Here is a 14844-nt window from a genome sequence, read left to right on the forward strand (position 1 = left end):
CTTCTACGTTGCCAAGGAGGGCAGGAGCACATGGGGAAAGCCTTGCATGTGGATCTTGGAAGGTTTACTTCAGAGTAAGCCAGCGGAGGGTGAACTTGTAGATTGTGAAAGGGAGGAAGGCCGGGATCATCCTCAGCCATGGTTGTTGCGGGTTGCCAACTCCTGGTAGGCAAATCCCAGGACATTTGGGGGTAGATTCTCGGAAGCTGTGGCTTTTGGGACCAGGGCGGGGGCCATGCTCAGTGAGGAATATGGCTGTTGAGTCCATGCTGCATGGCAGACATTTTCTTGTGGGAGGGGAGAAGTTCAGCCCTCCCCCCTTCCCCCCCCAGAAGTTGACAACTCCATTAAAGGCACCAATTTTGATCCACCATCCAAGTGGAATTTGAGGGGGTTCTTTTTGGGGGCATAATCAGTGACTTTCAACACAAGAAAAGAGAAATGTGTGAAACGGGTGTTCTATTGCTGGTCATTTGAATCAAGTACAAAACAACAGGCTTTTTATCCCCCTTCTTTTGCTTTGATGGGTAAAAATGGGCCCCAAAGAAGAGAACTTCTCCGTGCATGAGAATATATACAGTGTTATCTTTATTTTAGATGTCAAAAAGTATTTGTGGCTCCAAGTGTTTTCTTTTCCGTGGAAACCGGGTCCAAATGGCTCTTTGGGTGTTAAAGGTTGCCGACCCCTGATGTAGATAAACTACTTGTACACAGTTATAGGGAGGCTCCTCGCTTGGGTCCTTCCGCCTTTGGTTTGTAAAAGTCAGAGTAAAAATGAGAACAAAACTATAATAACAACTACACACACACACACACATATATTTACACACACACACACACACACACACACACACACACACACATGATAATGGGATAAAAATGGAGATTCAAGACTCTGTTACTCGCCCCCTTGCAATACAGATTGACTCACTGATGGTGCGAGTGACCAACTGTGGCCGGCTGAACAAGGCAGGTCAGGAGATGAAAGAAAAACCTCCCCAAATTCCCTTTTTCCATCTCTAGACGCACACACACACAGAGTTGAATAATGCTCTTGCAGAGGTTTCAAAACCAATTTCCTTCGTCTGTTTCCCAAAGAAGTTGTGCGTCCACGTACTCCTTTTTGGCAAAACAGGGTTTTGCTGGCATTTATCAGTACATGTTGTATGAAAAATCATATAAAATCCATATTTCCATAAGGTAGGGTATGAAGGGTAGAGTTATACTGACCACTGCCAGCAGTGGGTGCTTTCTCTGCCAACCTGGGGAAGTGGTTAAAAATGGTGGATTCTAATCTGGAGAACTGGGTTTGATTTGCTACTCCTCCAAATGAACGGCGGACTCTTATCTGGTGGACTGGATTTGTTTCCCCCACTCCTGTATTCCTTCTAGGTAACCTTGGGCTAGTCACAGTTCTTTCTGAACTCTCTCAGCTCCACTTACCTCACAAGGAGTCAGTTGTGGAAAGATTAAGGGAAGCAGTTTGTAAATTTCCTTGAGAATTCTTACAGGAGAGATAAATCCAAACTCTTTGTCTTCTACTACTTGTGTAGAGAATGCTTTCTTTTGGGAGGATTTAACACACACACATGCACACAAGGGGGGGGGGTCACGTTTCAGATTTTTCTGTTGACCCAGGTCCCCTTGAGTCTACAAAAAAACCACACACAAACTGTTGGAGGTCAGTCTGCCCCTAACCTGTGGATTTAAGTAGCTTCAGGCAGGGGACAGAGCTGGGAATTAGATATATATGAGAAGACTTTACATTTCCCCATTTCTCATGGCTGCAGCTCTCTAGCAGGAAATTATATTCTGCAGGGCTGCGTTTAAAAGTGCAAATCCAAGGTGTGATTGCACGTGATCAGTCGGTGCCGGTATCTTGAATGTGTTTGTGGGAATGTGGTCCACTTTCCTTTGGGATGAACTATTCAGAATTTTGTAATTTCTGATGTTTGGAATCTCACTTATTTCTGTAGAAAGTAAGCTGAGCTGCCTGGGAAAAGAAAGTGAAATAGACTCCCCAGATGGCCACAACCAGCCAGGACGCTGATTGGTTGAAGGAGGAGGAGGAGGAGTTTGGATTTAAACACCCCTGTCCATTTCTGTCCTGTAAGGCGATTCAAAGGGGCTTACAATCTCCTTTCCCTCCCCCCCCCACCCAACAAGCACCCTGTGAGGTAGGTGGGGCTGAGAGATCTCCAAAGAGCTGTGACTAGCCCAAGGTCATGCAGTGTGTTGGAGTGCCCAGGCTAATTTAGTTCCCCAGATAAGCCTCCACAGCTCAAGTGGCAGAACAGGAAATCAAACCCAGTTCTCCAGATTAGAGTGCACCTGCTCTTAACAACTACGCCACTTCTGCTCCAAGGGAGGAGGAACTGGCATAGGAGCCAAGTGTTTGATTGATGCCTGTCTCTTTTGGAATCCCAGACAGGCATGGACAACCCCAAGACAGACATAGCTGCTGCTTCCTTCCCCTGGTGGTGGTAGGGGGTGTTCTTGTTGGGCAGCAATAGAGAAGAGTGTGGGAACACCAACTGCACCCACCACACGATGAAGCAGGTGGACCCCTTGGCTTATGGACTGAGGAGGGGTGTGGTGCAGGAGATCCAACCAGGGGGGCATGATGTCCTGCTCTAGTGGGTGGATGCTCCCAGGCAGTGGCCATTATTCATCCACAGTACTCACGCCTGCAACCTGGGTGGAGGAGCTGAATATTCAGAGCACTGGATAACAATGCGCAGGGTTCTCCACTTGGAGATGGGGTGAGGTGAGGAGAGGAGATGTACAGCAGAAGCACTGGCTCCTTGTCTGAGCAAGGAGCTGCAGGTTTCTTTCAAGACTTGGGCAGGAGGGAGGGACAAGGTCAGCTGACAGGTATGCCATTGGCTGACTGAAATGGAAAAGGCTCAGAATCTTTGGATTCCCTTTCTTCGGAGAGGAAATGGGCCGCTCTGTCTGGGAAGAGATGGGCGAAGAGGCAGGATGAATTCTTGCCTGTGCCTGGGTTTTCGTCAGGAAGGTTAAGTAGTATTAATTATTTTGTTGGGCTACCTGACCTTTAGGAGAAATGCTGTCGTCGCTTGAGTTTTTTCCCTGGGGAATATTAACAGGGCAGGATCCTTTTGTAGCTGATGGTCTTGGAAGGCCTTGATTAATGGTATTCTCTTTGGGAAGACTCTCTTTCCAGTCTGACTAGATTAGATTGGCCTTGCTCTTCTTGCTGGCTGCCAGGACCTCATGCGCACTCAGGGCTAAATAACCCGTTCTTTCCCACCGTGGGACTGGCATTTGGAAGTTGATCCAGTATTGCAAAATGGAGGAGGAGAGAGAATGTCAGAGCTCAGTGGCAGCCGTCTTTCCACCCTTATTGGTCAAGTGAAAACTAAAGAACCAGGAGCTCTTCCAGGGAACTGAACTCAAGCGAATACAGAATTCTGCACACCAGAAGTAGAACTGCTTTTGTACTAGCAGAACAAGTAGTCGACAGCTTTTGCCATTTTTGCAAGCGGTCATTAAAACTGTGTACGGAATCAGTCTTCATAACAATCGCTGTGAGCTTGGCTAGAAATGTTTCAGGTTGCTGTGCTGGGTCAGATTCCCCCTCCCCATGTTAAGATTATGTTAAAAAAAAGCAGGCTAGTAGCAGACCATTAAAAACATCCTTAAAAGACAGAATTCCTCAGGTAAAAGCCTGGGGGAAAACAAGCTATTTTGATCTGGTGCCTCAAGGGTGAGGGGCCTCCACGGAGAAAAACCTTGCCCCAGCTTCTCCTTGTCTTATGTGCACAGGCAGGGTCACGGAGAGCAGGGCTTGAGGAGACGATTTGGATTGGCAGGCTGGACGGCATAGGGGGAGGTCGGGGGAGGTGGTCCCTCATTTACCCTGGCCCCCAAGGGCCTTACAGGTAAGCAGCAGCACTTTGTATTGCTCCTTGATACGGGGGGGGGGGGCGGGGCACCCAGTACAGGTTCCTCAGGGCAGTGGCAATGCAGCCCCTCCCTCTGCCAGCCCTGGACTGTATCCTGCCTGCCACGGTTTAGACCCACTGGAGTTCCTGGGCAGAGATGTGAACCTCCAACTGTCGACCAAGATTCAGCAGCTGCAAACAGGCACCTTGTGGGGAAGTGCAGCTCATCCAGTCTTCAGGCAGGTCTGTCATTGGCTGACACCCCTCATCCTTGTCTGGATTAAGCTTGAGTTTGCGGGCTGGATCCATCTGGTTGCCAGGTACCATCTGGTTGCCAGGTACCTCCAACTGTCTCTTCTTATTGGTGGCACATCCCTCCAGACCCATGGAGGAGCTCCTCCATGCTTGCCTAGTAGGCCTGACTGTCTTAGAAGAAGAAGAGGAGGAGGAGGAGGAGGAGTTTGGATTTATATCCCCCTTTCTCTCCTGCAGGAGACTCAAAGGGGCTTACAATCTCCTTGCCCTTCCCCTCTCACAACAAACACCCTGTGAGGTAGGTGGGGCTGAGAGAGCTCCGAGAAGCTGTGACTAGCCCAAGGTCACCCAGCTGGCGTGTGTGGGAGTGTACAGGCTAATCTGAATTCCCCAGATAAGCCTCCACAGCTCAGGCGGCAGAGCTGGGAATCAAACCCGGTTCCTCCAGATTAGATACACGAGCTCTTAACCTCCTACGCCACTGCTGCTCCAGTCAAAGGGTACTGAGGGTCAAAGGGTACTGAGCTTGTGCTGCAGGGCCTCAGAAATTGGCTCAGCTTTGGCTGAGGTGCCGCCTGTGCCGTATTGCAGATAGATGTGAAACTGGGGAGAGGTACGAAAAAACGGCTTGTGATCAGCCGTGGGGGTCGGCGCTGTTCCCCTGGCCTGCAGTATAGAGACGTCTGAAGGGCAGGTGCCTTCGCGTCTCACACTTCGTTACTAGCATAGACCTCTATTCTGCAGAAATTTCTGTTCATATTATGTATATTGTGTATATTATTTATATTCCAGCTCTGTAGGGATTTTTCTTCTTTTCAATTAAATACACTAATGTTGAGTAATTTTGATTCGCCTCAATCCAAATGGCTGAAGAGACTTATTCTCCTTGTTTCTCTGAGTTTTCACTTAGGGGCTTTTATCTCCCCTTAATCCCACAATTTCTGTCAGGACATAATCTCTTTCTCAAATTTACATTTTAATTATAAGGCCAGCTGAGCTGACAAAAATCAATAATGTCAGCATTCAGGAGCCCAACTTTCTGCTGAAGGCCCGGCCTCTCTATTTCCTCCTATTGATCGATCTCTTTAATACTGTCTGTTTTATTGCTTCAGGCAAATAGGTGCTGGTTGGTCCATTTAAACAAACATATGATGTTTGGACACTTGTCTCGAAGAAAGTATTTAAAACAAATTTGAACAAAGGTATTCTGAAGATCAGGTGATAGTGTGCAAATTGGATACCCAAATATCTTTTAGAAGATTTCTGCTGCTAGAATGGTGCAGCAAAATTGTACCTGACTGCTTAAGTGAAGAGATTTCGCATGTATTGTAAGCAATTTGTTGTGTCTGCCTTTTGAAAGATTCAAAATGATCACTAGCAAATGCTTCTTGCAACACTTAAAAATGGTCGCTTTTCGACTTTAGTTGCACTTCTTATTACTGGTCCCAGTGTTCTGTCTGCAGTTTTGCTCACCAAATTGTGAAATGGCCAAGTGCAAGGTTTAAGAAATATATCATAGCACATTCTAAATAGACATGTGCTGATTAATCCCAAGGAGCCCAAATGAGACTTCTGGACAAATGTGTCATGTCCTGCGCACTCCCCATGGAGGGCTCAGAATGTTGCTTGTCCACCAAGTGACCGTTACCTGGTCGGTTGCTGTGTGGTTCTCCTGAGTGTGGTGTTAGGGGGTGTGCTTTTCTCTTTGGGGTGTGCTTTTTCCTGTGAATTTGATATCTGGTCTGTCAGGAGGCTGATTCCATTGTACTTCTCATCACAGCTTTGCTTACGGTTCTTTCCTGTAGAGTAGCTCAGCCAGTGCCGTAAAGAGCATCATCTCTGTGATAAGATCGTGGCCACCCAATAACTTGGGCTGGAGTGAAGAGACTTGTTGCCTTCTCTTACTGGCTGCAGAAGTCAGGCCCAGTGGTCCCACAGCCTGTTGCCCGTCTCTTTTTCTCCCAGCCCAAGAGACCCTTTGTGGCGATGGAGGGACAGAGCGGGCATTTCTACCACGGCCCTGTCTTAGGGCAGAACTGTACCTCATCAAGCAAATGTGCTTTCCACACCCTGTCTTTGCTTCTCGAGATTATTTTGGGGCAATGGCATTTGCAGCGGGAGCATTGCTGGGCAGGATGGGGTGCATAATCTTCTTCACTCCAATCTTACTATGGGTTAGATTTTCCACTTGATCTGCAGGCAAGGTATATGTAAATGATCAATTGATACTACTTATAGTCCATCTTTCTGACTGAGGTCATGTCATTCAACATGATTGGCAGGATGGGCCCCCTGAGCCCCGCCCCCAGCCTCAGTGTTTATAAAAGCACCTCATGGAGGACAGCAGTCTTTCTTCTCTCCCCAGAGGGGAGGGCAGAAGCCGGGCTCCAGGAGCCTGGGGGAGGGGTGTGTGGGGTGGGGGTGGAGCCCCGCCCCAGGCGCAGTGTGGGTGCCATTTTCCTCGGAAATGCTTCTGCTGGAGATTCACAGGCTAAATTTGATGTCATTTGTTTTCTTGAGCAAGCTGAAATGAGTAGTGTATCAACATTTCAATTAAATTAGTATTTTTCAGCTAACTGTAACTGGGTCAGAATTTCTCCACCAATGAGAACTGTACAAAAGATGGTCTTACAAACTAGCTATTTTTCTCTTTTAGAGATATTGTTTTGCTGTGTTAGGTGGCTTCCAAAAGGATGTTTGCCACCATCTTTGCTTTTCTCATTGTAGGCCTGGATCCTGTATCACCTCCGGAAGCCTCAGCAACAGGGACTGCAACAGAGAGAGAAGCTAAACAAAATAACGAAGAGCTTGATCCGACATGTGCTGCTGCAACATGGAAAATCATCCGTGATAAATTACCGAGAGTGCAACCTTCGACTAGCAGGTTATAATTACTTATATTGGTGTGAGGAAGTTTATTTTTATCTTTGATCCCAAGCACTGCTGTGAAATATTTTAGACTCAAAAGAGGCTGGCTTTAAAGATATGTGGAGTATAAATAATCTTGCTTTCTTCAGAGTGGGAAAGCGAATGTTTGTTTTACTGGGATTATTGAAAAGGCATACACAATGTGCTTTCCGTTTTTGGTAGAGGAAAAATATTCTTTTTATTTTTTATCACTTTTTAGACAACAATATCCATATACAAAATACACAAGAAATTGTATTCCATACTAAATATTACGTTACATTCCTCTTAAATACACATTATTATTTTTAAAAGATTCCCTGTTAGGTACTAATTTTTATTTTAGCAATTCTCTTTTACTTCTTAATTAAGCATTTACTAAATTCCTGAAATTCGATCGCAAAAGTTTTCTTCTTAACTGAACAGTTTAACCAGTGGCATATAGCAGTAGATACTTTCGCATTCAATATATTTTGTATTGTAAACTAAGTGACACATATTGATATTCTCTTTCCCCCTTTAAGAAATTAACTAATAGATCCAAATAGGTAACATTTTTTTCCAAATTTTGGTATTTAATTAACTCTAATAATATGTCAATTGCCGTAAATTCGACCAAATTGTTAAGCGAATCTTTCATTGTCAGAGTATGCGCAGATTTCCATTCCTTTGCTGAAAGAGTTATCACGGTCATGCAGTGGTCATATAGAGTATTACTGTATATACTCGTGTATAAGTCGACCTGCATATAAGTCGAGGCACCTAATTTTACCACAAAAAATTGGGAAAACTTATTGACTCGTGTATAAGTCAAGGGTGGGAAATGCAGCAGCTACTGGTAAATTTCAAAAATAAAAATAGATACCAATAAAATTACATTAATTGAGGCATCAGTAGGTTAAATGTTTTTGAATATTCATTTCAAAGAAAAACAATAACTAGCTCTGTAAGTGGAAAAGAGGGTCAACAAGAACAATATGGTATCAACAATAACTTTAAAAGTACGAAAACCTTAGCTTTTTTGTAAGGAAGGGTTTTAAACAATGGATCTTACAATAAAAACTAGAATGAACATGCCTGTTCACTGTGATTCAAAACTACCCTGCTTTTTAAAAAAATAGTTTATTTTTAGTGTACATATTTTTAAAATTGTATATAGCAATTTTAGCCAATTTTGTATCTTTGCAGTATCATGTTCAATAATATTAATGTACTTGTACAATTTTTACAAAAATTCATTGAACTGCAGTGTTTGTGAAAATCAAAGCTGAACTGTTAAGTTTAGTCTTCCCAGCTTTCTTCTGAGAAGATTGTTCAAATGCACATGTATTTTTATTTCTCCCTAATAAATAAGAGGAAGCTATTCTCCCTAATAAATAAGAGGAGAGCAACAGTGGCATCATGGTTAAGAGCAGGTGCATTCTAATCTGGAGGAACCGGGTTTGATTCCCCGCTCTACCGCTTGTGCTGCGGAGGCTGCGGAGGCTTATCTGGGGAATTCAGATTAGCCTGTTCACTCCCACACACGCCATCTGGGTGACCTTGGGCTAGTCACTCCCACACACGCCATCTGGGTGACCTTGGGCTAGTCACAGCTTTTCGGAGCTCTCTCATTCCCACCCACCTCACAAGGTGTTTGTTGTGAGGGGGGGAAGGGCAAGGAGATTGTAAGCCCCTTTGAGTCTCCTACAGGAGAGAAAGAGGGTATATAAATCCAAACGCATTTTCTTCTTCTATTGATATGATACCGGCGAATTCAAGGGTTACTTGTAAACGTAACATTCACTGTGGTCATCTGAAATTTTAAAGAATTAATAATTGGGAGTGAGATGATAGTAATGCCCTACTGCATATGCAAAAGAAATTAGGAGAAAAGCCCAAAAAGGAAATGTTTATATGAATTCGAATGGATAGTTTTCCAAGAATCACATTTGTGCCCGATGAAGTGGCCGAGTTAACTAGCAAGAGAGACAGAGAATTGATTAAGGCGCAATCCTACTATAAAAAAACACTGAGGGGAAAAGTCAATTCATTGAAGAGGATTTAACTATCCTATTCACCCTTACATCCCCCAGTGTGGTCTTAAATCATGTCGGATAGGAACGAATGATTGGGGTGGCTGTTGCAGTGGTTCCACTTCCCTTTTTTCTTCTGGTTTATTCATTACTGCATAACTTTCAGAATTCTTGAGGTATGAATTTACCTCTTGCCCATGAAAATCCGAGAGACCCCAAAGCAAGATTCATTCATCTCTGTTCTGGAGATTTGTGCCGGTTTATTGGTGACTTTTCCTTGATGCTTGATAGACTACCATGCTATCTTTAGCAAAGATATATCCTTCCAAGCCCTTCAGAGTCAGACTTCAAAGGGTGTAAGTCCATTTAGGGTTACCTCCTTTGTCCTTTCCCACTTTACATTCAGAATGTCTTGGCCATTGTAATAGGTCTGAATGCTTTTTACAAAGTAAACTCGGCCTGTAACATTTCCCCTTATCTGGGTACTGCTGATTTGGATGAACTGATCCACATAGTTGTACCCTCGAAGCTTGACTATTGTAACACAATTTGAAAACTGCTGTGGATATAACATGTGGGAACTCATCTGTTATCAGGGAGCGGGCCACATGGATCATGTTGCACCCATTTTGTAGCCCTTGCAGTTGGTTGCCTGCATGTTTCCAAGCCCAGTTCAAGATGCTAGTGCTACCTTTGACGCCTCCTTAACTTGGGGGGCGACAAATCCAAAGAGCCATCTTTCTCTGCATCTCTGCTCAGTTCAGCAATACCTTTTCATTGTTCTGATCCCCCCAAGAGTGTGTTCATTTGCAGGCTTTTATCCGTGGTTCTCCCGCTGAGGTGGAATAGCTTTTCAGAGTAGATTATAGATATGCTGTTTGTAGAGGCTGTTAAAACAGAACTCTTTAGAAGGACTTTTGTCTCCTCAAGATGTTTGCTTTGTGGATGCCTGCCATTTTAAAGCACTCTTTCTGATAGTTGTTTTAATTCTGTTGTTTTTACTGCTTTTTGTACTGGTTTTATTGTTACTCACCTTAGTCCCCTGTGAACTGGGAAAAGGCAGGTTTATAAATGTTTTGCATAATTCTTTCTGTTCTGATCCAGAGACTAAATATGACTGTGCCCTTCTGTTTGCTGAAAGGGTTTCTACTTGCCCTTGGAGAAGAATACAGGTCTTAATAAGAACTACCTTTGTGAAGGCAAAGCCTGCTGCTGTGCTTCTGACTCTGCATGGTGGCTGCCTTTTGTGTTGTGCTCTCTCTTTAGCTTCTCCTCACCCCATGAAATTGTGTATGCCAAGTGACGCTCACTCTTGTGGTTCTTTCACATGCCACTTGCAGCCCTGTTTCTAATTTTGATCTATCTGTAGGGCTGCCAGCCTTCTAGGCGAGATCTCCCAAAACTGCAACTGATCTCCAGATGAGAGAGATCCGTTCCTCTGGGGGGGGGGGGATGGCTGCTCTGAGGGTGGGCTCAATGGTGTTATGCTCTGCTGAGGTCCCTCCCCTCCCTAGGCTCCGCCCCTAAATCTGTAGAAATTTCTCAGTTTCCCAGAATTGGAACCATAGTTCTTTGGGTTCCTCTGAGCCATGGTTGGGGCTACTGGAAGTCAGCATACGTGCACTGGAAATGATGTAGGATCATCAGTGAACCACAGTGGATTTGTCAAACTCCCAGGTCATAGAACAACTCACTTGATGGGTTCAAGGATTTTATTCGTGTCAGCAGAGTAACAGCAAAAGACAGTTCTGAGAAGGCGCCAGAACTGTTGATAATATGTTGTAGCAATCCCCACCCCTCATGTGAACCAAAGTGACAGTACGAGTCCAGCCTGAGAGTCCATTTCCACCACAGAGCTTCCAGGGCAGGATTCAGATAAGCACCAGCAAAGCAAAAGCAAATCTCATCCCCACAGCTCCCCTTCCCTTGTAGGAATGACATCCTGACAGGGTAAAAATCAGTGATTTTTTCAAAACAGTTTAAAAATCAGATTTTTAAAAGATAACGCCTTTTCTTCACTGTAAAAATGTGAAAAATTGTGGAAAAGACCATAGTCCCATCGTTCCTTTGCAAATCTATGTACAAGGAATCAACCTTTAACCTCTTCAGTTCTAAGTTTCAAGAAGTTGAATTAGTAAAAGTTTGTTTGGAGTAAAATAGATCTGCACAAAGAGCTACCTGGTGGAACAAGCTCCCCGGGGAGGTCAGGGCCCTGCGGGATTTGAATTGTTTCTGCAGGGCTGGCAAGACGGAGCTATTCCTAGCCTGGCATTTCCATCTAGCCAGCCGGATTGACTTGAATATTGACTTGAATATTACCATCATTGATCTCCCGTGGGTACGGAAGGAGGGAAGTTTGTCCATCTATTGCTGCTATTGCTGGTTTTAGTGTGTTACTGTTTTTATTGTTGTTTTTATTGTCCGCCGCCCTGAGCCCTGTGGAGGAGGGCGGGCTACAAATTGAAAAAAAATAATGAAAATAAATTTTAAAAATAAATGTGAGAAGGGAGGGGCAAACAGTAAAAAATATTTTGAGCTAAGTAGTCAACAAGTCTTGGGATCTTTGTATGTATAGCCTGAGGTTTATCATATTATTCTACCCTTGAACATTTATGATGGCAGCAGGCCACAAAAGAGACCACGTTTGGGAATATTTTAATGATGTTCCTATGGGTAAGGCAGGCATTATTCTAAAAATGAAACCTTTATCTGGTTGTAAACATTAAGATTAAATTTATGTAGATACAATTTAAATCAAGTCTTGCTGACTAAATCAAATCCACCCTGCAGTGAGCAACAGTTAAAACACCATACCAACATCCTTTGAGGAACAAAGGCTATCAGAGATAGAAAATAAGTTTGATTCATTGTTTTCTCAATTAGTTATCTGTATTCTGCACATCTAGGAATTCTGAATTTGCAACTTCAGAGGAGCTCAACAAAAAACGTGAAGAAGAGAAATCCATGGCTCCAGTTGTTCCTTTTGGTCTAGATCTTTTCTACTGGGGACAAGAACCACCAGCTGCTGGCAAGATTCTTAAGTAAATAAATTCACAATTTTCTTCTAACATTACCATATAAACTCGTTTATAAGCCAACTCGTGTATAAGCCGAGGCACCTAATTTTACTACCAAAACCTGGGGAAACATATTGACTCGCATATAAGCCGAAGGTGGGAAGCCGGGAGGCAGAGGGAGCTCCTTATTTGGGCAGTGACTCCCCGTGATGTCATTGCCCAAATGAGTTCCCTCCACCTCCTGGCTGCCTGGGCTTCCTCAACCGGGAGGTGGAGGGAGCTCCTTATTTGGGCAATGACATCAGGGGGAGTCACTGCCCAATTAAAGAGCTCCCTCTGCCTCCCAGGGTTTGAGGAAGCCCAGCCAGCCAGGGTTCCCCTTCACCCTCCAAGGAGGGCAGCAACAAGCAGCTTGTGCAGCTGCAGGGAGGTCGTCCTGGCCACGTCCCCAGCCTCTGCAGAGGCCTAAAGAGCCGGCTGGTAAGCAGGACTCGTGTATAAGCCGAGGGGGCATTTTTCAGCCTTAAAACAGGGCTGAAAAACTCGGTTTATACGCGAGTATAGACGGTATTCCTTTTATTTTTGTTATCACTTATGTATTTTAAAAAGCCAGCAAAGTCTTAAATAAAATGAATGAAAGTGAGATTTTGTTTAGAGTCGGTATTTTGTTCACATAATACTAAGAATTTGGGGGAGGGGGTAATTTTTTCCATAGGCTGATATGGGGTTTTGCAAAAGGAACACTTTTTAAACTCAGAGGCTTACTGATGCAATACATCTACGATCTCTTTCTCCCAGTATTCGTCCATTGGGGTTTAACAGGAATAAAGAGATTTCACTGCGCTGCTGTTTTACCAGCTCACGCTGAAGTCTGCCCCAGTGGCGCTGATACCGGTCTTGTTGGTCTCAGAGATGCGACTTGACTCTAACTGGGGACAAGCATATGGCTACCCACGATTTCTCAGTCGAGCATCACTCTCACCTTGTAGGAGGTAGACATTGGGAGTATTAGTCTATTGTATATAATGTACCTTTTGCCAACTGGGATATTGTATCTCTGGGAATCCGGGTATGATTCATGAGACAGATGTTGGTGCTCAGAGAAACTGCATAAAATATGTTGTTAGTAAACTGTGTTTTGTTCTGCAGATTTTCATCTCAGCATCGCTTTTGGGCACCCAATGAGATGGAAGAAGAAGTGGAAAATGAAGATGTTGCAGGGATGTTGAAAAGCCGATGCATAACATTTGCTGGCAAGTTTGAACCAGTGCAGCACAAATGCCGGGCCCCAATGCCGAACGGGAGTTTGTGTGAAAGGCAGGATAGAATTAAGGTGGGTGTGATCAAAATTGTCCATTGACAAATAAACTCTTATCTTAACTTCTGTTCCAAATTTTAATGATGTAATGTAGTGACCAGAAGGTTAGACTTGGACCAGAGGGTTCTGGGTTCAAATTACCATTCAGTCATGAAATCTCCTTGAGCAGACCTCACAAAATTATTCTAAAGCTCAAATGGAAGAGCGGCATCATCTCTGTCCTGACCTCTTTGGAGTAAGTGTAGGGTAGTGGTTAGACAGGGAGGACCAGGCTGTGATCACCAGCTATGCTATGAAATCTCAGCCGGTGTCCTTGAGCCAGGCAGTCTTTTTCAGCCTGCCTCCCTCACAGGGTTATTGCTGAGGAAATAAAATGGATTAGGGGAGAACGATGTTAACCACTTTTTGTCCTCAGCCCCTGGTCACACGCTCTCATCCCTGACACTGGCCAGTATTGGGATGGGAGGCCTCCATGGGACACCAGGGTTGGGATGTGGAGGCAGGCAGTGGCAAACCACTCTTCCCCTGGAAACTCCACTGAGGGTCGCCATAAGTCAGATGTGACTTGACAGCAAAAAAAAAAAAATCTTCACCATCATTTAGTTTGTATTTACTTATTTCAAATATTTATGTCCCATTTTTACACTTTGCACTTCAAGGTGGCTTCAAAATTCCTTCCTATGTCAATAGGAATGTAGATCTTCCACACTGGAACAAAGCTAGAAGCCCCTTACTTCGATGGCCTTGCCAGAGGGACAGTGTCTGCTCATCCCAGAAGAGAGAGCCTCTCTCTCTCACGCGTGCACGCACGCATGCACGCACGCACGTGCACACACACACACACACGAGAGAGCGCAAATAATCCAATTTTGCATGGGACAGTCCTTTTGGGGATTGGGGCGCAGGCTGTCCTGACCCAAGCAGTCCTTTGTCTTTTGGAAACCAGGAGGCTGGTGATGGGGGCAGGGGAGCCCTCCCAGAGTCTGAGCAGGCCGAGAAAGAGAGACATAGGGGATGTGGCGAACTTGGAGCAGGATCTGTTCCTGAGCAGAGGTTGGGGTGGTGCTGGCATCCAGGGAAGAAGAGGAGCAAAACGTTGGGTTTCCTGGCTTGATAAAATGAGCATGAACGGACAGACAGGAGGTTGTTTTTGAAAGTGCAGAGGGTTCAAGAAACTGTTTAACTATTGTCATATTGTCAGAAGTGTTTATTGTTAATGTTACTTTACTGATATTCCACCTTTTTCTCCAGTGTGGACCCAAAGAAACTTACATCATTCTCCTCTCCTCCCATTTTATCTTCACAGCAGCCCTGTGGCTGGTGCAGAGTCATCCAGCGAGCTTCTCTGCCAGATCAGAGATTCAAACCTGGGTCTCCTAGATCCTAGTCTGAAAATTTCCCCAGTGTACCACACTGCTTCTGTG

General features: G+C 44.6%; 1 protein-coding gene across 1 annotated transcript in view; it reads left to right on the forward strand.

Annotated features, from left to right (window-relative positions):
- UVSSA (UV stimulated scaffold protein A) overlaps positions 1–14844 on the forward strand; it is an 87642-nt gene that overhangs the window by 53656 nt on the left and 19142 nt on the right. The window contains exons 9-11 of the mRNA XM_048494310.1: positions 6891–7047; positions 11992–12126; positions 13252–13435. Of these exons, the coding sequence (XP_048350267.1) occupies positions 6891–7047; positions 11992–12126; positions 13252–13435 (476 nt within the window). The remainder of the gene's footprint in view (positions 1–6890; positions 7048–11991; positions 12127–13251; positions 13436–14844) is intronic.

Source organism: Sphaerodactylus townsendi, linkage group LG04 (genome assembly GCF_021028975.2).
Source record: "Sphaerodactylus townsendi isolate TG3544 linkage group LG04, MPM_Stown_v2.3, whole genome shotgun sequence".
NCBI classification, from domain to species: domain Eukaryota; kingdom Metazoa; phylum Chordata; class Lepidosauria; order Squamata; family Sphaerodactylidae; genus Sphaerodactylus; species Sphaerodactylus townsendi.